A 24,474-nucleotide genomic window follows, 5' to 3' on the forward strand; every position below is an offset into this window, starting at 1 on the left:
ATGCTGTTTTTTATTTTCCTTGCACCCCCTTTGTGGTTTCTGCCTTAATTCCTCTGCCTGGAGGAAAGACGCCCAGTGTGCCTGAGGCCTTAGCATGCAAAATCTCTTAGCAATCACAGCGGATTTATCAAAATTATGTTTTTCCCAAAATATTTGGCTTTTTGTATATTAATAACGTAAATTAGTTGATATCTCCCTTCCCTTCTCTATTTAGCCATAATGCAAATCAAATATAATATAAAATTTGAACCATAGTAACCAATCAGAACATTTTGTTACTCACATAGCTATGCTGAGCTACTGAAAAACCAAATGTGATTGGTTCTTCTACCACTTCTACCGCACCCAATTCGCATAAGTGTGAACCCAGCCTAAAGGAACCCCTTACAGAAAGAAATATGGGGCACTCCTTAGCCTGCTAGTCTCTGACATCAACTTTTCTTTTTCAAATCATGAAAATTACAAAAGTCAGAGTTCCTGATCTCCTTAACCACTTGGGATCCGCGCTATGGACAAAAGACGTCCACAGTGTGGCTCTCAAGTGCCGAGTGGACGTCTTTGGACGTCCTGTTGTTGTCATTCCCCGTGCGCGCCACTGGGGGCGCGCAGCGGGGAAACATCGGGGAAACGTGCCTGGCGGTCGCGCTGTCCGCCAGGTACCCGCGATCGTCGGTGACACAGCAGGGACGTGTAAACACAGAGCTCCACGTCCTGTCAGGGAGAGAAGAGACCGTTCTGTGTCCGTTGTACATAGGGACACAGCATCGGTCACCTCCCCCAGTCAGTCCTCCTCCCCCCACACAGTTAGAACACACCCAGGATACACATTTAACCCCTTCCTCACCCCCTAGTGTTAACCCCTTCACTGCCAGTCACATTTATACAGTAATTAGTGCATTTTTATAGCACTGATCGCTGTATAAATGTGAATGGTCCCAAAATTGTGTCAAAAGTGTCCGATACATCCACCGCAATATCGCAGGTCTGACAAAAAAATCGCAGATCGCCGCCATTACTAGTAAAAAAAAAAAAAAAACATAAATCTATCCCCTATTTTGTAGGCACTATAACTTTTGCGCAAACCAATCAATATACGCTTATTCTGATTTTTTTTTTACAAAAATATGTAGAAGAATACGTATCGGCCTAAACCGAGGGAAATTTTTTTTTTTTTAAATGGGATATTATTATAACAAAAAGTAAAAAATATTGTGTTTTTTTTCAAAATTTTCTGTCTTTTTATGTTTATAGCGCAAAAAGTAAAAATCGCAGAAATGATCAAATACCACCAAAAGAAAGCTCTATTTGTGGGGAAAAAATTATAAAAATATAATTTGGGTATCGTGTTGTATGACCGCGCAATTGTCATTCAAAATGCGTCAGCGCTGAAAGCTGAAAATTGGTCTGGGCACGAAGGGGGTTTAAGTGCCCAGTAATGAAGTGGTTAATTTTAACAAGATTTTTACAGGACGATTCAGAAAGAGCTGATGCTATTGACAGCCTGTATACTTCCTCGGTATAGGTTTCTTTAATTTAAAAATACATAAAAGACAAAAAGAACATATAATATTCACAACTTGCCTTACTCCTCTTATGGAGAATGCATTGAAATTCCACTCATGAATTCCTTTCTGAAACATGCAGAAAAAAAGACAGGTAAATTTAGTCAAACATCATGATATCCAAATAATTAATCAATCAAATAAACAGTTTTTTAAACTAGCCCTAATACAGGAGTAAAATACAAATTATCTTCCATTACCGCTGTAATAAAAGCTCCGCTATTTTCTTTCTTTTCAATTTACTCAGTAATACAATCAGATCTCTAAAAAAAAAAAAATTATACATTGTGACAATGACAATATTCATAAATAGAAGTCATCTTAGACATTTGAAAGTGATCTTTAGTGCCGGTTCACACAGGGGCAACCCAACTTATAGCGCGACTTTGCAAGGCGATTTGCAGGCGACTTCAGCATGACTTTGAGCAACTTACAACGCGACTTAAAGTTGCCTCCAGGACAGGCGACTTTGGCTGTGGCCAATCACAGAATAATCAGCTCTGTGGGAGGGAGGGGTTTGCCTGGGTAAACTATTTAATTTTTCCTGTAAAGTCACTTCAATATAGATGGAGATCCGACTTGGAGGCAACTTCTATTGAAATCTATGGGTACAAGTTGCCTAGAAGTCGCCTTGAAGTAGTACAGGAACCTTTTCTGCAGTCGGAGTACATTAACCACTTCCCGACCGCCTCATGTACATATACGTCGGCAGAATGGCACGGACAGGCACATCAACGTACCTGTACGTGCCTGCCTAGACGTGGGTCGGGGGTCCGATCGGGACCCCCCCTGGTACTTGCGGCGGTCGGGTTCCCTCGGGGAGCGATCCGGGACAACGGCGCGGCTATTCGTTTATAGCCGCTCCGTCGCGATCGCTCCCCGGAGCTGAAGAACGGGGAGAGCCGTATGTAAACACGGCTTCCCCGTGCTTCACTGTGGCGGCGTATCGATCGAGTGATCCCTTATATAAGGGAGACTCGATCGATGACGTCAGTCCTACAGCCACACCCCCCTGAAGTTGTAAACACACACAAAGTGAACACTAACTCCTACAGCGCCCCCTGTGGTTAACTCCCAAACTGCAACTGTCATTTTCACAATAAACAATGCAATTTAAATGCATTTTTTGCTGTGAAAATGACAGTGGTCCCAAAAATGTATATGAAGGAAGAGTGCAAAGAAAAGGCCCAAAATTGCACTGCCGGCGCTTAGTGTTGCAACAACACCTTAAAGTGACTCAATGTAAAGTGAGAGTAAATACCATAAAATAAATATATAAAGAGAACACCGCAAAGTGCAAGTGGTGTTGTCTATAAAGCAGCTGTTTCAATAAAACGGATTTAAAACCATTTAAAAGATGTGAAAACAGGTATCTAAAAGACGTGAACAGAAGTTCAAATAGATAAACAGCGCTATTGGATTGTTAAAACAATCCAGAAAACTAAATAAATAAATGAAGCCAGTGGGTGCAGTTGGTGCAAAAGGTGATCAGATCAGAAGTCTATGTGCACCAAAGACAGCTCAAAAAGAGGTAACACCTATATGTGTGGTTAAACGTACCCTACTGGGGTGTAAGCCTACCACATTACAGTGAAACAACTCTGTAGTTACACCATCTGATCCTCCTGGTATTGGAAAGGCAGACCACGTCTCAGTGCAGCAGCATGAAAGAGAAATATGTACAAATGATAGTGCAATATTGTCTATATGCAACTGGCTAAGACAAGTATTAGACCTTAAGAGAATGCCCGTACAATGTAATAATGTTAAGCAAGCAATTTAAATAGTAAAGGTTTCACCGCTGTCACCGCCGTTTGATAACCTCCAGGGGCCGCGCTCGTGCTATGCAGGAACTGCTGGAGCGAGTGCTGGGCTGTGGTTGGTAGTAGGTGGAACGCAGGTGGAACGCAGTCTGAATCCGTGTGTGTAGCGCCGTTAGTAGCCACGCCCTTAACGGCGTGGCTACTAACGGCGCTACACACACGGATTCAGACTGCGTTCCACCTGCGTTCCACCTACTACCAACCACAGCCCAGCACTCGCTCCAGCAGTTCCTGCATAGCACGAGCGCGGCCCCTGGAGGTTATCAAACGGCGGTGACAGCGGTGAAACCTTTACTATTTAAATTGCTTGCTTAACATTATTACATTGTACGGGCATTCTCTTAAGGTCTAATACTTGTCTTAGCCAGTTGCATATAGACAATATTGCACTATCATTTGTACATATTTCTCTTTCATGCTGCTGCACTGAGACGTGGTCTGCCTTTCCAATACCAGGAGGATCAGATGGTGTAACTACAGAGTTGTTTCACTGTAATGTGGTAGGCTTACACCCCAGTAGGGTACGTTTAACCACACATATAGGTGTTACCTCTTTTTGAGCTGTCTTTGGTGCACATAGACTTCTGATCTGATCACCTTTTGCACCAACTGCACCCACTGGCTTCATTTATTTATTTAGTTTTCTGGATTGTTTTAACAATCCAATAGCGCTGTTTATCTATTTGAACTTCTGTTCACGTCTTTTAGATACCTGGTCCCAAAAATGTGTCAAAATTGTCCGAAGTGCCCACCATAATGTCGCAGTCAAGAAAAAAATCGATGATCGCCATTAGTAGTAAAAAAAAGAAAATTAATAAAAATGCAATAAAACTATGCCCTATTTTGTAAACGCTATAAATTTTGCGCAAACCAATCGATAAACGCTTATTGCATTTTTTTTTTACCAAAAATAGGTAAACGAATACGTATTGGCCTAAACTGAGGGAAAAAAAATGTTTTAGGGGGATATTTATTATAGCAAAAAGTAAAAAATATTGAATTTTTTTCAAAATTGTCGCTCTATTTTTGTTTATAGCGCAAAAAATAAAAACCGCAGAGGTGATCAAATACCACCAAAAGAAAGCTCTATTTGTGGGGAAAAAAGGATGTCAATTTTGTTTGGGAGCCACGTCGCACGACCGCGCAATTGTCTGTTAAAGCGACGCAGTGCCGAATTGTAAAAACCCCTTGGGTCATTTAGCTGCGTATTGGTCTGGTCCTTAAGTGGTTAAGAGGGCTCTCATTCACTTCAATGGAATTTCTTATGTCAACGACTTGGGGCAACTTGAGGTCTGACAATTAGGATCCCAAGTCGCTGTAGCGTGAACTGGCACGAAGTGTCCTTGCAATGAAAACAAAGATTCATTATTAGGATGAAAACAATGGAATGGAATGTGAATGTGCACAGTGCAGTCATAATGAATATAATGTCCATGGAAATTCATCTTTACTGCTTTCAGAAAACAGAATCCTAATCCATAGTTAAAATTGTGTGTTTTCAGGCAAAGTGCAGTTGTATAGTGCAGTAATTCTTTGCAACCACAAAGAAATACTATTTTGGTAATTTGACTACAGTAACTTTAAATTTAGATTGGTTGCTTTAGGCTACTGCATTTTGCACATTAATCTTGTTGATCAGAATGATCATCAAGGCATTTTAATTGCAGATATAAAAATGGCATCCTTATTAGTAGGAAACACTCACTGCATATAGATGCTAGTTTGTATTAGGCTTTTTTCATTAGGGCTGCGGATATTAACGATTAATTGCTCGATTAATGGTTAATTTCTTTGATCGATCAAAATTATTTTGATCGGGGATGATCCGCAGAGTGAGCTCCGCGGTCTCGCCCATAGGAAGGGCCGCGGCTTTGGCCTAGCTCCGAAGCGGCTATCTTGGTCCACCCGGCGGCTGCCTAGTAGCGGCGCGCTGACGTCATCATCACCTGCCTGCTTGTGTCATCTACTCTGCGGACGGGTCTGCCTGCTGTCTATTCCGGTAAAAGCAGACAATCGAAGATGTGGGGAGATGTAAATATTTCAGTATGGGGGGGGGGGGGGGGGAGATGTGGATATTACGGTATGAGGCAGATGTGGATATTACAGTATGGTGGGCAGATGTGGATAGTACAGTATGGTGGGCAGATGTGGATATTACAGTATGGTGGCAGATGTGGATATTACAGTACGGGGACAGATGTGGATATTACTGTATGGGGGGCAGATGTGGATATTACAGTACGGGGACAGATGTGGATATTACAGTATGGGGGAGATGTGGATATTACAGTATGGGGACAGATGTGGATATTACAGTATGGGGACAGATGTGGATATTACAGTATGGGGGAGATGTGGATATTACAGTATGGGGACAGATGTGGATATTACAGTATGGGGGGCAGATGTGGATATTACAGTATGGGGGGCAGATGTGGATATTACAGTATGGGGACAGATGTGGATATTACAGTATGGGGACAGATGTGGATATTACAGTATAGGGGACAGATGTGGATATTACGGTATGGGGGCAGATGTGGATATTACAGTATGGGGGGCAGATGTGGATATTACAGTATGGGGGGCAGATGTGGATAGTACAGTATGGTGGGCAGATGAGGATATTACAGTATGGTGGCAGATGTGGATATTACAGTACGGGGACAGATGTGGATATTACTGTATGGGGGGCAGATGTGGATATTACAGTACGGGGACATATGTGGATATTACAGTATGGTGGCAGATGTGGATATTACAGTACGGGGACAGATGTGGATATTACAGTATGGGGGAGATGTGGATATTACAGTATGGGGGACAGATGTGGATATTACAGTATGGGGACAGATGTGGATATTACAGTATGGGGGAGATGTGGATATTACAGTATGGGGGGCAGATGTGGATATTACAGTATGGGGGGCAGATGTGGATATTACAGTATGGGGACAGATGTGGATATTACAGTATAGGGGACAGATGTGGATATTACAGTATAGGGGACAGATGTGGATATTACGGTATGGGGGCAGATGTGGATATTACAGTATGGGGGGCAGATGTGGATATTACAGTATGGGGGGCAGATGTGGATAGTACAGTATGGTGGGCAGATGAGGATATTACAGTATGGTGGCAGATGTGGATATTACAGTACGGGGACATATGTGGATATTACAGTATGGGGGAGATGTGGATATTACAGTATGGGGGGCAGATGTGGATATTACAGTATGGGGACAGATGTGGATATTACGGTATGGGGGAGATGTGGATATTACAGTATGGTGGGCAGATGAGGATATTACAGTATGGTGGCAGATGTGGATATTACAGTACGGGGACATATGTGGATATTACAGTATGGGGGAGATGTGGATATTACAGTATGGGGACAGATGTGGATATTACAGTATAGGGGACAGATGTGGATATTACGGTATGGGGGCAGATGTTGATATTACAGTATGGGGGCAGATGTGGATATTACGGTATGGGGTGTAGATGTGGATATTACAGTATGGGGGCAGATGTGGATATTACGGTATGGGGCAGATGTGGATATTACGGTATGGGGGGCAGATGTGGATATTACGGTATGGAGGGCAGATGTGGACATTGCAGTATGGGGGAGATGTGGATATTACAGTATGGGGGGCAGATGTGGATATTACAGTATGGGGGCAGATGTGGATATTACGGTATGGGGGGCAGATGTGGATATTTCAGTATGGGGGGCAGATGTGGATATTACGGTATGGGGGGCAGATGTGGATATTACAGTATGGGGGGCAGATGTGGATATTACTGTATGGGGGGCAGATGTGGATATTACAGTATGGGGGGCAGATGTGGATATTACAGTATTGGGTCAGATGTGGATATTACGGTATGGGGGGCAGATGTGGATATTACAGTATGGGGGGCAGATGTGGATATTACAGTATGGGGGCAGATGTGGACCTTACAGTATGGGGGGAGATGACGACATTACAGTTATAATTAATCAAAATGTGTCGATTAATCGATTTTAAAAAAATCGATTAATCGATCATGAAAATTTTAATCTACTTTTCATATTTGTGAGACCTGAAAGTAGATCGATTTTGCCATGACTTAAAGCAATGCCTGTGTAATCTTGAGGTCTATGGACCTAATGTTGCATCAAAGTTGGACCAAAGTAGTGCAGGGACTACTTTGAGGTGGCTGCGACATGAAGACGCACAGATATGAATGATACGCATTGGAAATCATGGGGTATGACTTGTCATGCGACTTTGCAGTCCCAAATCACAGGACAAGTCGCACAAGTGTGAAAGTGGCTTAAATGATATGGGTCTTTTAACCACTTCCCGCCTGGTCATTAGTAAATTGACGCCTGGGAAGTGGTTCTGAAATCCTGACTGGACGTCAGGATAACATGCTGGCTGCGCCCGTGGGGGCGAGCAGCGCGGTGATCGTTGATGCAAGGTGTCCGTCTGACACCCTGCATCTCCGATTGGTGTAAAGAGCCAATCACGGCTGATCACGATGTAAACAGGAAGAGCCGCTGATCAGCTCTTCCTCACTCGCGTCAGACAGACGCGAGTAGAGGAGAGCCAATCGGCGGCTCTGACAGGGGGGGTTCGCACTGATTGTTTATCAGCGCAGCCCCCCCTTGGATGCCCACACTGGACCACCAGGGAAGCCACCAGGACCACCAGGGAAGGGGGCAACATGTGGATGGCCAGGTACATCCCCCATAGCCATCCACATGTAAAAAAAAAAAAAAATACAATATATGCTAATCAGTGCCCACAAATGGCCACTGACTGGCAACATGGGCACTGTCAAAAATTACTAAATAAATAAGTGATGCCCAGCAATGCCATCAGTGCCACCCCTCAGTGTCCATCAGTGCCCATCCATGCCCAGTGCCCACCTATCAGTGCCCATCTGTGCCACCCATAAGTACCCACCAGTGCCACCCATAAGTGCCGCCCATGAGTGCCCATCAGTGTCGCCTATGAGTGCCCATCAGTGCCGTCTATGAGTTCCCAGTTCCGCTTATGAGTGCCCATCAGTGCCGCCTATGAGTGCCCATCAGTGCCGCATACCAGCGCCGCCTATCAGTGCCCATCAGTGCCGCCTATCAGTTCCGCCTCATCGGTGCCCATCAGCGCCACCTCATCTGTGCCCATCAGTGCCACCTCATCGGTGCCCTTAATTGAAGAAGAAAACTTAATTTTTTTTCAAAATTTTCGGTCTTTTTTTAGTTGTTGCGCAAAAAATAAAAACCGTAGAGTTGATCAAATACCACCAAAAGAAAGCTCTATTTGTGGGAACAAAATTATAAAAAATTGTTTAGGTACAGTGTAGCATGACCGCGCAATTGTCATTCAAAGTGCGACAGCGCTGAAAGCTGAAAATTGGCTTGGGCAGGAAGGTGTGTAAGTGCCTGGTATGGAAGTGGTTAAGGGTAGAAATTAAACATATTTCAAAGAAAACAGCATGCAGTTATAATGACCTATATTTGTAAAAAGAATCGTAGACATTGTTTTGGCCAATGCATCACCCATTAAACCAATGGAAACAAACTAAAATGTTAGTCAATGCAACAGACGTTCATGTTTTACCTAATGTGGGTTGCAATGCACATTACATTGCACAATAATGCCTATAATAATGCACATCAATTCAAATTATCACACATCAATGTGCATTAATGCTTTTTGATGCTTTCCCATTGACTTAAATAGGAATAACCCCAGGATTGTTTTTAGCCTTAATCCCTTCCTGTCCCCAATCTGCACATTTTCTAAATAGGTTCCTTTAAGCTAGTGCATTATTGGTTCACTTACCATTTCCTTCCATTTCCCTTCTAAATGTTTTTTTTCTTTGTCTGAATTTCTCAATTCCTGTTTCTCCTCTGTAAGCTGTCCTGGCTGACTAACCCCCAGCAGGATGATGGGGGCAAGCTTACTGAGAAATGGGAAGTGAAAAATTCAGACAAAGACAATTTTTTTTAGAAGGAAATCAAAGGAAAAGGTAAGTGAACCAACAGTGCACTAGCTTAAAGGAACCTATTTAGGGGGGGGGGGGGACAAACCTTTACAACCCCTTTAATGTAAATAATAACTGAACACATTTTTATAAGAAAAAACAAACCACATCATATCCAAGGACATCCATGGATATTTGTGAGCACACCCCAAAAACTGAAAAAGCATCCAAACAAGGTAACACATAGGAATACAGCTTGCATATACTGACGGGTAGTATTTAAACATTTGTCCCAGCATTCCTGTGCCTTGGATAAACAAAATTGAACCACATCTACTCCAAAAATAAAAATGTAATATACTGCAGCTTAGCAGTCCTTAGATCTTAGACCTTAGGACAGAAAGTTTGTTAGGAATACAGAACACCTCTCCTTTCCATTACTCTCTTTCCATTACTCCATATCTTCTCTATTACATAAGGAAACATGTTCTGCGGTCCACAGAAAGTGAGCTGGTCAAAGATGATAACATTGTTGGAGATCACATGTCAATGCTCAGAAAGTTATAGGGGCTGTGGATTTCTAGAAGGATCAGCATATATTTTTTTCTAAAGAAATAAAACAAATGCAGCCAGTACATCTAAAGATTTTTTTTTCTTTTGTTCTTATAAATACCTGAACTATATCAGAATATATGGGGAAAATGGACAGTTTAAAGAATCTGGAGATTGGAGGAATTTGATGGAGGTGTCAGGGACCTGGAGGGAGGGAGAGGAGAGGAAGGGGGTTTAACCCCCTTCCTTTTTAGTTTTTTAGTTTTGTTTTGGGGGAGGGTTTGGGGATAGGGAGAATAAATGTATAGACTTGATGTAATAAGAAACTTAGATATAGGAACGTGACTTTTATTACGTGTATCTGTCTTCACCCGTTTATATAATAAAAGAGAGAATATTTAAAAAATAAAACACCTGAACTACATTCTATGGGGGGGGGATTTACTAAGTCTCCAGTCACACCTAGGTGATTTAAATCGCTATTCTGCCCAAGATTCCAAATTGTGTCAAAATGCAAGACTTCTTAATGGCACCCCAATTGTGGTGCGATTTTGCCGTGATTGTCGCGTGATATATCGAGCTGCAAAATCGCAACGCACGAAGCTTGTCATTCAAAAAGGAGCAGGAGCTTCTTTTGGGCACCAGCACCGCGCTTTACAATTTCAAAAATTGCACATAGATTCAAATCGCCTAGGTGTGAGTGGAGCCTGAAATTGGTGTACTCAGAATCTGTTGCAGCTGTACATGGTAGCCAATCAGCTTCTAACCTGTACAGTTAAGCTTTGACAATAAAACCTGAAAGCCAATTGGTTTTGATGCTCAGCTGCACCCGATTTTGCACTTCAATTTTAGTAAATCTCCTCCTCAATGTCCTAAAAGAAATCAACAACCAACAGAACACACTGCTAATATAAGCAGGTATATTGTTTTGCAAATGCATTTTTTGTTACTCATAAAATTACCTTATCATCAGGGATGACATGCCAAATAGACACAGTTTTCTCATCTGCTTCACTGTTAATTGATAGATATGATGGCTGGTAGATCTTTGTAGGTTCCAGGATCAAGACCTATAGGGCAAAAAATGTCATCATTAGAAGCAATGCATGACAATGCTATCTGTGATAAACTATGTGTGACTGCACTAATAGTTTCTAAACACATACATTTACAATTTTCAGTATAAATATTACACTTTGATATAACTGATATAACACCAGCCAAAAAATTGTTTGAAAATCTGTCGTTTTAACCCTTTGTTCGTTTTTCGTCCAGTTAATGGGCACAAATGCACTTTACAAAATATGGGATGATGCCCTCGAAGCAGCAGATGATGGAGAATCATCTCTCCTGGTGCTGCTGGATCTCAGTGCAGCAATCGACACAGTAGACCACAAAACTCTACTCTACTCATTCGCCTTAAAGAAGTAGCAGGAGTCACAGACTCCGACCTACCCTGGTTCGCATCCTTCCTAGAAAATCGTTCCCAGACAGTGAAACTAGGAGCCTTGACCTCTGAAACTCACGCAATTTCTTGCGGAGTCCCTCAAGGATCACCCCTGTCACCCGTGCTCTTCAACATCTACCTCCGCCCACTCATCAAAATCATCAGCAAACAGGACCTGTGCTACCACTCATACGCTGACGACACTCAGCTCTACTTTCGCATCATCGAAAAAAAAGACCAATATCACGGACTAGAAAAATGCCTCACATTGATCGATGATTGGATCACTGAGAGCTCCCTTAAACTCAATGGATCCAAAACAGAACTTCTTCTCCTCCACGCAAGCCGAAAGACAAAAGCTAAGACTTCACGGACATCACCCACCATCCTTGGACAGACCATTTCTTCGAGCACCAAAGTCAAAAGTCTTTGAGTCATCTTTGACTCGGCGATGTTAATGGATGCACAAATAGGATCAGTAGTCAGCAGATCGCACCATCTCCTCCGCCTACTGCGTAGACTCATCCCCTTCATCCCAGAAGAGGACATAGCAGTAGTAGTTGGAACAATCATCAATTCCCGACTCGACTAGCAAACTCCCTCTACATAGGACTACCTAAATACCAGATTTTGTGCCTACAAATCGTCCAGAACATGGCAGCCTGACTGGTAACGGAAAAAAAACCTGGGAATCCATCACCCCTTCACTGAGGACCCTTCATTGGCCAACCATAAAGGATCAGGTCACATTCAAGACCATCTGTCTCACCCACAAGTGCACACAAGGAAACGCTCCTCAATACTTATGCGAGAAAATAAAACGATACACTCCCAATCGCATTCTCCGATCGACCAACCAAAACCTCCTCCACATCCCCAAGTCCCGCTACAAATCAAAGGGAGAATTAAGATTTGCAGTACAAGGACCACGGATATGGAACGCTCTACCCACAAACATCCGCATGGAAGAAAACCATCGGGCCTTCAGGAAAAAACTTAAGACCCACATCTTCTGAAAGATTAGGTCAACACTGGATGGAAAAAGCGCCTTGAGGCGATTTAGTTCGCATTTGTAGCGCTATACAAGTTATTCACTCATTCACACAATCAATAGAAAACCAGTTTTAACTTTTCAGAGCCAACAAATCAAAGGAACAAGTTGGAAAATTCTGCAGAATGAACATTAAATTAAAAAGGTTAATGTGTTTCTCGACCTGTTAAAAATTGAACTGTTTGTACTGCACATATGTGACAAAACAGACCAAAAAATGATTTATTTATGTCTATTGAATGATTTATGGATCGAAAATTCAGTCATTACATGATGGGATGGGAGTTTGTTATTTGAATACTAGTTCAAATGATTTTTCAGTTTGTGTATAGCCAGCAGTCTGAGTGAGCATTATAAACAAACTAGAGTGCAATAACCAAAAGGTAGCGTGTGGTGGAATATATATGGTGAAACCATGTAGCTAATGTAATAAAGGGGTGAGAATTTTTTTTTTCAAAGTGTATGTTTACAAAGCTTAGTGAATAAGGTGAAGCGCTGTCAGTCCCATTGATGCAAAAGAATACACAGGATTTTGTCTTGCACATGACTGGATGACTGTAGTAATCATAACTTTGTCATTTTCAGCAAGCTATGTAAAAGTGTGCACAAAATAAAAATTCTCTACTCATTTGAAAACCACAGGGTTTCTCATTTAAATTCATCTCTCCAGAAAATATCTTACAGCGTTTCTCTTAAAATCACAAATTCATCTTTTAGGTGAATTTAAAATTAGTCTGGGGAATTTATAATAGGCTTCAATAAAAGATTAATGAGACACCACTTGAACACAACTAAAACAACAAGGCAAGTGATGAGAGTGGAGAAAAAGCTTTACCTTTCAGATGTTCAAATAAAGTGCAATAGTGATAAAGTCCCAAGTGGGACTATAGCAAATTAAGTGTCTAAAAGACATCAGTATTCACTGAAATGTAAATCAATCTTCCATGTCACTGCTAAAGTGATTCAAATACCACCAGGAATGCTGTGAATTTCCTCCACCAAGCAAACAAAATATGCACTCACCAGACAGATAGGCTGCCAAGTTATAAGAAGCACAAAAGCAGACTCCCTTCCACAAAAGGATGTCACCCGCTATTCACACTGGTCTCCACCAGTCTGAAAGCACCCTCCTCTATCCTTCACTAGGGGATGTCATCCACTCTTGAAATCACACCATACACCGCGAATACAACATATAACTCATAGTGTAGTATTTATTAGAGTAAAAACATTCCACATGCATCAGAGTGGCAAGTAACAACAGTATCAGGTTCACAAAGTAAATGCCACCATGCACCTACATCTCTCGCCGCCACAGAGAATGCACATTTGTGGGAAACGCATTGGACGGAGTTGCACGCATAACATCACGCTAGCGCATCGATCTGTGGTGTGGCGGCAAGAGATTTACAGCATTCCTAGTGGTATTTGAATCACTTTAGCAGTGACATGGAAGATTTATTTACACTCAGTGAATACTGAAGTTTTTTGGACATTTTAGGCCCCTTTCACACCTGCGGACCGTATGTCCGCTTTTTCATCCATCTGTTTATGGATGAAAAAGGGACATACATTAATCCCTATGAGATAGCGAGTGTCAGCGGATGAATATCTGCTGACACCCAATCACATCAGTGTCCGCAATCCTCCGATTCTGCAGACAGAGGAAAATCCTATTTTTCCATCTGTCTGCAGAGCGGATCGGGTGAACACGGACAGGCGGTCCGTGTTCATCCGATCCCCCCATAGAGGAGAGCGGATATCTTACAGGGCGGTCCCTGCACAGTGTGCAGAGACCACCCTGTCATCTGCCGGCTCAGCGGGGAACAACAGAGCGATCCCCGCTGAGCAAGCGGATACACAAGTACGGATCCTCACGGGATCCATACATGTGAAAGGGGCCTAATTTAATATAGTTCCACTTGGGACTTTATGACTATTGCCTACTTTTTGTATGTCATGTATTATTTTTAGTGCTGCAATTTTGTATTACAATTTGTTATGAGGAGGGGCTTGTACCTTTTATGCTAGCAGCTAGAGACTTTCTTCTTTGAGCACTGACTGTTTTACTATTATACCTTTCAAATGTATTTTCACATTCAAAATCTTGTTTCCACAAACCCTACATTTTTCCAGTAGTATGGAAAAAGATTTGAAAGGCAATACAAGTCAGCCCATGGTCAAACTTTTCAATTAAGAAAAAAAAAGAGATCTTTCCATTTGCAGCACTCAGCTCTGGAACCGCTGAACTAAAATACTTTAAAATGTGAATACATGCACTAAATTCCAGCTAATGCTAAACATTCAATGCCAAATGAAATTTTTTTTTAGGTTTGAATCAGAAATTTTTATAGGCTATCGTAAAAATATTATTTGGGTTAATCACAGAGCAAGGAACACAAACCGCGTGTAGAGAAAATAGATTTAGAGACAACTCACCTGGGTTATAATCCCAGGTAGCACATGAAAAGATTGATGAAACAAGTAACGTACATGTCTGGTTTGCTGGTTTATGGATTTCAGATTTACAATCGACTACTGTTTTAATAAAAACAATTAGTGAAAGACTTTGCTTGTTCCTCTACATGTGATTATGCTATACATAAGGGATCAATGTTATCTGCACTGGTTGATTTGTAAAGGCCAGCCCACTCAAATATCTTCTTCAACGCAGGCGGGAAACCACTCAACTTTCCACCTATTTTGCATGGGTAAATGAGCCCCTCTGAGTGCAAGTATAGCTAAAATACAACTAAATACGCTGCTCAAAAAAAAATTAAAGAAACACTTTTGAATCAGAACTCCTGGGATATTGATCTGGTCAGTTAAGTAGCAGAGGGGGAGGGGTGTATACAGAGGGGGTTGTTAATCAGTTTCATCTGCTTTGCTGTTAATTGAAATTAACAACAGTTGCACTAGATGGGCAACAATGAGACGACCTCCAAAACAGGAATGGTTTTTCAGGTGGAGGTGTCTGACATTTTCTTTCCCTAGTCATCTTTTCTGACTGTTTTTCACTAGTTTTGCCTATGGCTAGGGTCAGTGTCACTACTGGTAACACAAGGCGATACTTGGACGCTATAAAGGTTGCACAGGCAGTCCAACTCCTCTAGGCTGGCACATCAATATGTGTCATTGCCAGAAGGTTTGCCATGTCTCCCAGCACAGTCTGGGGACAGCTGGACAGAGTCGTAGAAGGTCCTTAACCCATCAGCAGGACCGGTATCTGCTCCTTTGTGCAAGGAGGAACAGGATGAGCACTGCCTGAGCCCTACAAAATGACCTCCAGCAGGCCACTGGTGTGAATGCCTCTGACCAAACAATCAGAAACAGACTTTATGGGGTGGCCTGAGGGCCCGACGTCCTCTAGTGTGCTCTGTGCTCACTGTCAGACACTGTGGAGCTCGATTGGCATTTTCCATTGAACACCAGAATTGGCAGGTCCGCCACTGGTCCCCAATGCTTTTCAGATGAGAGCAGGTTCACCCTGAGGATATGTGACAGACATGAAAGGGTCTGGAGAAGCCACGGAGAACTTTATGCTGCCTGTAACATCGTTCAGCATGACCAGTTTGGTGATGGGTCAGTGATGGTCTGGGGAGACATATCCATGGAGGGACACACAGACCTCTACAGGCTACACAATGGCACCCTGACTGCCATTAGGTATCGGGATGAAATCCTTGGACCCATTATTAGACCCTACGCTGGTGCAGTGGGTCCTGGGTTCCTCCTGGTGCACGAAAAATGCCTGGCCTCATGTGGCGAGAGCATGCAGCCAGTTCCTGGAGGATGAAGAAATTGATACCATTGAATGGCCCCCACGCTCACCTGACCTAAATCCTAAAGAACACCTCTGGGACATATGTTTCGGTCCATCCGGTGCCGCCAGGTTGCACCGCAGTCTGTTCAGGAGCTCAGTGATACTCTGGTCCATATCTGGGAGGAAATACCCCAGGACACCATCTGTCGTCTCATTAGGAGCAAGAGCATGCCCTGAAGTTCTCAGGCATGCATTCAAGCACTTGGGGGCCATACAAACTACTGAGGACCATTTTGAGTCGTGGCAATGAAATTTCAGCAAAATTGACTAGCTTGCTGCATAATTTTTTCACTTTGATTTTCGGGGTGTCTTTGAACTCAGCCCTCTGTAGGTGGATAATTTTCATTTCCATCAAATGATGAGCCATCATTTAATTCCTAACACATTACCCAGTCCATATCAGTATAGATATCCAGCATGAGATTTTTTCCCATTGAGATCTGATATGTTTTCAAAGTGTTCCTTTAATTTTTTTGAACAGTGTATATAGTCCAGCTCCATAATCTGGAAACACCACAGATTCAACATTGAGGTTCATATCCAAAAAAGTAGTATCCCTGTTCCTCATGCCAAACAATTAGACCTCACCAATAACTTTCTAATCTTACCAAAAAATGAAAAACCTATTTTTTCAAACAAAGAAAGTTACTGGGCTCACTGCTTCTACTATACATGTGCCAAATTGACTGCACCCACTATACATTTAGCTACTTAATAAAGATTAACATGTGACCATGCAAACAAAGGTTTTGTACTTTTTAGCAGAGTACAGTAAATGTAGGTTTTGTGAGCAGGGTTTATCAACTTACTGGAAATCGGACCACAGAAACATCCGTATTCGTGGACTCAACCAGAAAATCCATCCAAAAATCAACAATCTCCTGTTTGGATGAAGGTTTCTCCAGGTTTGGTTTCCTAAACTTCTGGTATATCAAAATTGTCTCCACAACAGAATTCAAGTACCTAGATATCATAATCAGCAAAAACAAATAAATGATTATGAAACAACAACTAGCATATACAATTAGAAGTATAATAACATTTTCTAAGAATGCTGCAGATTTTTCCCTTTCCTAAATGTTTGCAATTAAATGTACAATAAACTACACTTTGGTCTACCAAACCTTTTAGAACATTACTGTGACATATTAGGGGGGATTTACTAAAACGGGAGTACACCGAATCTGGTGCATGGTAACCAATTAGCTTCAAACGTTAGCTTGTTTAATTAAGCTTTGACAATAAAACCTGGAAGCTGATTACTATGCACAGCTGCACCAGATTCTGTGTGCACCAGTTTTAGAAAATCTCCCCCACTGCATCCATCTAAACCTATAATATCTTGTATATGTGAAGTGGTGGGGAAACAGTTTACAGGAGCTAGAAGGCAACATTGCTCTTCTAAAATACACCAAAAAGGCAATACAGAATCAGTAAAAACAAATTATGCAACAGATCTACCACAAGTGGTACAGCTAGAGTCATGAATTCCTCCCTCAGCTGCTCTAAAGCAGCACTATTTCCCATCTGCAATAATACATTTGCTACAGATCCTTTGTAAATCTGTTGCAGTTGGCTGCCCATGATAACAGATGCAAGGGTTGCAAATACATGCAAGAGGCAGCTTGATTCATAGCTCACATTATCACAAATTTTCTTTACAAAAAATTAGCATGGCCTATTTCCCCACAACCTCCAAAACCATACGTGAGCATCTGTACTCCTATCAGGAATATCACCTTTTTCCATATGTTACTCATAAACATGCAACATATTAACCTCTTGACCACTGGGCACTTAAACCCCCTTCCTAACCAGATCAATTTTCAGCTTTCGGTGCTCTCACAATTTGAATGACAATTACTCAGTCATACAACACTGTACCCATATGAATTGTTTGTCCTTTTTTTTCACACAAATAGAGATTTCTTGTGGTGGTATTTAATCACCGTTGGGGTTTTTTTTTTTTGCACTATAAAAGAAAAATACTGAAAATTCTATAAAAAAAACAATTAATTTTTCTCGTTTCTGTTATACAATTTAGAAAATTAGTAATTTTTCTTCATACATTTTGGCCAAAATTTATACTGCTACATATCTTTGGTAAAAATAAGTACAAATTGGTGTATATTATTTGGTCTTTGTGAAAGTTATAGAGTCCACATATCTGAAAATTGATCACACCTAAAGTACTGACGGCCTATCTCATTTCTTGAGACCCTAAGGGCCCTTTCACACGTGCGGACCGTATGTCCGCATTTTCATCAGTCCGTTGCGGATGAAAACGGGACATACATTGGTCCCTATGTGATTACGGGTGTCAGTGGATGACCATCCGCTGACACCCGTAATCGTCCGCCTCCGCAAAGATCCGCATTTGTGGACGGAAGAAAATCCTATTTTTCTTCCGTCTGCCGGATCAGATCGGATAAACACGGAAATACGGTCCGTGTTCATCCGATCCCCATAGGGGAGAGCGGAGGAAAGACAGGGCGGTCCCTGCACAGTGTGCAGGGACCGCCCTGTCAGCTGCCAGCTCAGCAGGGATTTTACGGAGGATCCCCGCTGAGCTTTTGCGGACACATGGACCGGATCATTACTGATCCGCCCGTGTGAAAGGGCCCTTACATGCCAGAAAAGTACAAATACCCCCCAAATGACCCCTTTTTGGAAAGAAGACATTCCAAGATATTTAGAAAGAGGCATGGTGAGTTTTTTTGAAGTTGTCATTTTTTCCCCACAATTCTTTGCAAAATCAAGATTTTTTTTCTTTCTTTTTTTCACAACATTTTCATATTAGCAGGTTATTTCTCACACACAGCATATGCATACCACAAATTACACCCCAAAACACATTCTGCTATTCCTCCCGAGTATGGCGATACCACATGTGTGAGACTTTTACACAGCGTGGCCACATCTGGAGCACCCAGGCCAATTCTGACATTTCTCTCCTACATGTAAATCATCATTTATTTGCTAGAAAATTACATAGAACCCCAAAATATTATATATGCTTTTTTTACAAAGACCCTAGAGAATACAATGGCGGTCATTACAACTTTTTATCTCGCACAGTATTTGCGCAGCAATTTTTCGAACGTTTTTTTTTTTAAAAATCAGTAAAGTTAGCCCAATATTTTGGATAATATAAAAGATCAAGTTATGCCGAGTAAATAGATACCCAACATGTTACCCTTCAAAATTGCACACGCTCGTGGAATGGCGCCAAACTTCGCTACTTAAAAATCCCCATAGGCGACGCTTTAAATATTTTTACTGGTCACATGTTTTGAGTTACGGAGGAGGTCTAGGGCCAAAATTATTGCTCTCGCTCTAACGTTCGCAGCGATACCGCACATGTGTAGCTTGAACACCGTTTTCATATGTCGGCGGGAATTACATATGCGTTCCCTTCTGCATGCGAGCACACTGGGACATGGGCACTTTAAAAAAAAATAAAAAAATGTATTGTTCATTTTACTTTATTTATTTTAGTTTGACACTTTTTTCCCCAAAAATATTTTTTTTTATCACTTTTATTCCTATTATAAGGAATGTAAACATCCCTTGTAATAGGAATATAGCATGCCACGTCCTCTTTACAGTGAGATGTGGGGTCAATAAGACCCCACTTCTCACCTCTAGGCTGGGAAGCCTGAAATAATAATAATAAAAAAAAGATCCTGGCTTCGATCGTAGCAGTGAGTTGGTAGAAGCACCGGAGGGTGGCGGGAGGGGGGGACGTATTGCGGGGTATTGGAGTATTGCAGGGTATTGCAGGGTATTGCAGAGTATTGCAGAGTATTGCACAGGGTATTTCAGAGTATTGCACAGGGTATTGCGGTGTATTGCACAGGGTATTTCACAGGGTATTGCAGAGTATTGCACAGGGTATTGCAGAGTATTGCACAGGGTATTGCAGAGTATTGCACAGGGTATTGCGGTGTATTGTACAGGGTATTGCGGTGTATTGCACAGGGTATTGCAGAGTATTGCACAGGGTATTGCAGAGTATTGCACAGGGATAGCTGACCATGGAGGGATGGATGGCAATTGTCACAGATCCAGCCCACAGTACTACAGCTGCCATCCGATCCCTCCCGTTCTCCTCTCACACTGTACCGATCGGTACAGAGAGGGGAGGGAGGAACCAGCGTCATCACATGATGCCGGTTTGTTTACAAGTGATCACTCCGTCATTTGACGGAGCGATCACGTGGTAAACGGCCGATATCTGCGGCAATTTATCGCGATCCGTGATTTGCCGGGTCTTCTAGACCTGGCGGTCACAGATGATTCTGGGAGCACGCCCCAGAGGTCGCGCGCAGGAGCAATAACTCGAGCGCGCTGTAGACGTATTTTGTCTATAGCGCGGTCGTCAAAAGGTTAATAACACTATATCTTAGATTGTAAGCTCTAGCGAGCAGGGCCTTCTGATTCCTCCTGTATTGAATTGTATTGTAACTGTACTGTCTGCCCTAATGCTGTAAAGCACTGTGCGGACTGTTGGCGCTATATAAATCCTGTATAATAATAAAAATAATAAAAATTATATATTAATACTGCTAGACCTGGATTTGGGCAAAGGGTTATGGCTACCATAAACCATACAGTATATTTAGGTTACATCAAAGCTCATGTTTTATAATGTATGTGTTGTTTTTACTTTATTCTAGCTTTCCTCAATCTCCTGAATACTTCGGTGGCTAAATTTCACATTTGAACCAAAAAGAAAAGAATAGTCAGAAAACTCTCTGGTGTTCAGGTAACGTGGAATCATCAAAGGGTACACTATACATTCCAGTGGTACCTGCACATAAAACAGGTGGTATGTTTCCTTTAGAGGCATACTCTGTTTTTAGCTTTCTCTACATGAATCATAGTAAACATATGTGTCTTGGGTAACATCATTGAGAGTATAACCCTGATCACATGTACATGAATAAATTATATTTTCTTAAATGCACACTTTTAACAGGGAAATTACAGCAGGCATATTTATTTGCACTTTAGGTATTGGTTATAAATTAATAAATGTTTGCCCAAAACGTAGAACTAACATTTGCTAGGTAATACAACAAGATAGTGTTTTTAGGGACACAGCACATGATACCCTTGTGATTATATGAAACTGACTTATAACCGGCAGCTTATTTTCAGTATGTTGATGAGTCATTTCTGTTAAACAACAGTAATAGTAGGTTTGTAATACATCTTTGTCAGTTAGAACAACATATGTTGTAATACTACCTCACCCATTCCATAAACATTTTCCATAGGGCTGAAGAGTTATCAATAGAAAACTCAGCTGTGGAGCCTCAACCATGTTTTTTATGCTATGACAACTCTGAAATGCAGCTTAAACTAACAGCATAATAGTGCTACATTTTCCATATTGCTGGTATAAAGGTAAATACATTAAATAACTGAAATCAGTGTAAAGAGCAATAGCAATGTACAACAAAAGTCCCCGTTAGCAAGCCATCAAATCTCAGTTTGTTGTAGTCTGGTCACTGAAATATGAATTTATTTGGGTTAGCTTACTTTGTATCATAGCTGTTTGCTGTATGGAAAGCCTAAGTAATTCATATTGCAAGTTAAAGAATCTATCAACTATTAGCTAGATTCAGAAAGAGTTAAGCCGGCGTATCAGTAGATACGCCGTCGCAACTCTGAATCTAAGCCGTCGTATCTTTAAGTGTATTCTCAAAATGAGATACACTTAAATCTAGCTAAGATACGACGGCCTGCGCCGTCGCATCTTAGCTGTCTATTTAGGCCAGCCGCTAGGGGCGTTAACGCTAATTTACGCCTAGAATGCGTAAATCAGCCATATACGCCTATTCACGAACGTACGCTTGCCCGTCGCAGTAAAGATACGCCGTTTACGTAAGGCGTTTTCAGGCGTAAAGTTATTCCACCAAAAAGCTGGCCTAGCCAATGTTAAGTATGGACGTCGGTCCCGCGTCGAATTTTGAAAATTTTACGTCGTTTGCATAAGTCGTCCGTGAATGGGGCTGGACGTAATTTACGTTCACGTCGAAACCAATAAGTCCTTGCAGTATAATTTGGAGCATGCGCACTAGGATACGTCCACGAACGGCACATGCGCCGTTCGTTAAAATTGTCATTTATGTGGGGTCATGGTTTATTTGCATAAAACACGCCCACCTCTTCACAATTTGAATTAGGCGCGCTTACGCCGGCCCATTTACGCTACGCCGCTGTAACTTAGGAGGCAAGTGCTTTGTGAATACAGCACTTGCCTCTCTGACTTACAGCGGCGTAGCGTATATACCAGCCCTCAAAATTTCCACTCGCCTACTAGCATTTGGCGAGTGGATTTAAGCTGGGGGCGAGTGATGACAGGGCTGCATGACCAATCTCCCTCCAATCTGTGCCTACACTTAGAGTCCCGATGAGATTGGCGGCCCGAAGAGGAAAGGTGCAAGCTCGGGAAAAGTAGTCTGGTGAGCCGCGCACAGGCAGAGCAGTACACAGGTGCTCTCCTTACAATTCTCATTAAGCCATGGGACCTAACAGTATGACCTCTCTGAGCCTGCCCCCCTCCCCCGGGCCCCGACCAATGTAGCTGGAGAGCAGAAAGTAATGAGTGAGGTGGAGGATTGCAAAAATTACCACTCCGGTGCAGCGCTCACTGAAAGTTGCCCTGACATGAGAGCAGCAGCCTTCTAGTTGGTGCAGTTTTCTTCTCCTTGTGCTCTATGTAAGTGTCCAACAGTTTAGCCTGAGCACTGTGAACAGACTGGTCTCAATGTGTGCTGTGCGCTGTCAGTGTGCGCTGTGCTATGGTGTCAATGGCTGTGCAGTTGTGTGGATCTCAGCGCTGGATTGTACTCCCTCCCGCTGTGCTGCAGCTCCTCTCATCTCTGCCAGCCTGAATAAAAGGGGGAAGTGGGGACATGCAAGCGTGGAGCCGCACACACAGGCTCCTGATGATGAGATGAATGGGAGAGAGAGAGGATGGATGGGAGTTGCAGAGGAAGCAGCAAGAGAATGGGGAAGAGACACAGTTCTAGTGCCCTGTCCCTCTGGTCTGCCCCCAGTGCCCTGTCCCTCTGGTCTGCCCCCAGTGCCCTGTCCCTCTGGTCTGCCCCCAGTGCCCTGTCCCATTTTGTTAAAGTTGTTGTTGGTAAATATTTAATTTTGTAACTTGATTCTGCATAAAACATTGTCATTCCATGAGATAATCTACAAGGGCGTGTTTACGGGTGCAATTAGGCGCAGGGCAGTGTATGAATTAGGTGGGGCAACTGGTGGCGAGTAACTCTGGAGGCCTGGCTAGTAGCTCAGGACTTGAAATTTTGAGCCCTGGTATATACGATAGGCTACGCCTAGACGGAGTTAAGCCAGTCTATCTGAATCTGGCTATATGTGCGTACAGTCATTCTATGTGCCAATAGAAAAAGTTCATGACTTCATTAGTAACTATAATTAACCCTGTATTGGCTGAAGGAATTCTGACAATATAGCTACTTCTTGGACTAGAAAGATTGACAACTGGCCAGGGTGCTGTTTAGCCAAAAGTGTTACAGAGTGCAAAAAATCCTTTAAAATATTGTTGGCTCAGTCAACACTCTCCCTGCTCCATTCCTTGCTCATTAGTAATGAACCCCCACCCCAACATATAATTTTAAGTTATTTATTACCCATCACAGGTTTTAATTTTAATAAACACCAGAATCTGTTATAAATAACTGCAAGGTAGAATATGGGTACTGTATATGGGCCAATACCATTATACAACAGGGGAATACAGTCACAAAAACATTTAGAAGTTAGGAAGCATTTAGGTGCATCAGATGTTATATATCTGGGGTTATATTGGGACATCTACTGAGATACCATCAAGTGATTTTGCTGAATATGTCACTGGATGTGCTATACAATTAGGCTCAATTCACAATGTGTTTTTTGATGCATTTTGCAGAATGGAACATGTTCACATCAATGCATTTTTGTCCCTCTGCATTTTAAAAAAAGGGTCAGGGACTTTTTTCCCGCAAAATGCAGCGTTTTGCATGTAATAGACTTCAATGCACCCGCATCCAAGAAGCAAGTTTTGCAATATGTTTTTTTTCTTTGTTGTACATTCACTGTATATAACTGGTTGCTAAGGAGGGGGCTGGGCCGTCACATCCTTAACCACTATACTACCGGCAGCCGTCAATTGACGGCGGCAAGGTAGATCAGTTATTCTGACA

The 24,474-nt window shown here is 42.2% G+C and overlaps 1 protein-coding gene across 1 annotated transcript in view; it reads right to left on the reverse strand.

The window, feature by feature from the left end:
* The window catches only part of MAP3K5 (mitogen-activated protein kinase kinase kinase 5), a 236,192-nt gene that overhangs the window by 87,055 nt on the left and 124,663 nt on the right, over nucleotides 1–24,474 (reverse strand). The window contains exons 10-12 of the mRNA XM_040350503.1: nucleotides 17,056–17,209; nucleotides 10,888–10,995; nucleotides 1,582–1,631 (exon numbers count right to left, since the gene is read on the reverse strand). Of these exons, the coding sequence (XP_040206437.1) occupies nucleotides 1,582–1,631; nucleotides 10,888–10,995; nucleotides 17,056–17,209 (312 nt within the window). The remainder of the gene's footprint in view (nucleotides 1–1,581; nucleotides 1,632–10,887; nucleotides 10,996–17,055; nucleotides 17,210–24,474) is intronic.

The sequence above is a fragment of the Rana temporaria genome, chromosome 4, assembly GCF_905171775.1.
Source record: "Rana temporaria chromosome 4, aRanTem1.1, whole genome shotgun sequence".
Taxonomy (NCBI): Eukaryota; Metazoa; Chordata; class Amphibia; order Anura; family Ranidae; genus Rana; species Rana temporaria.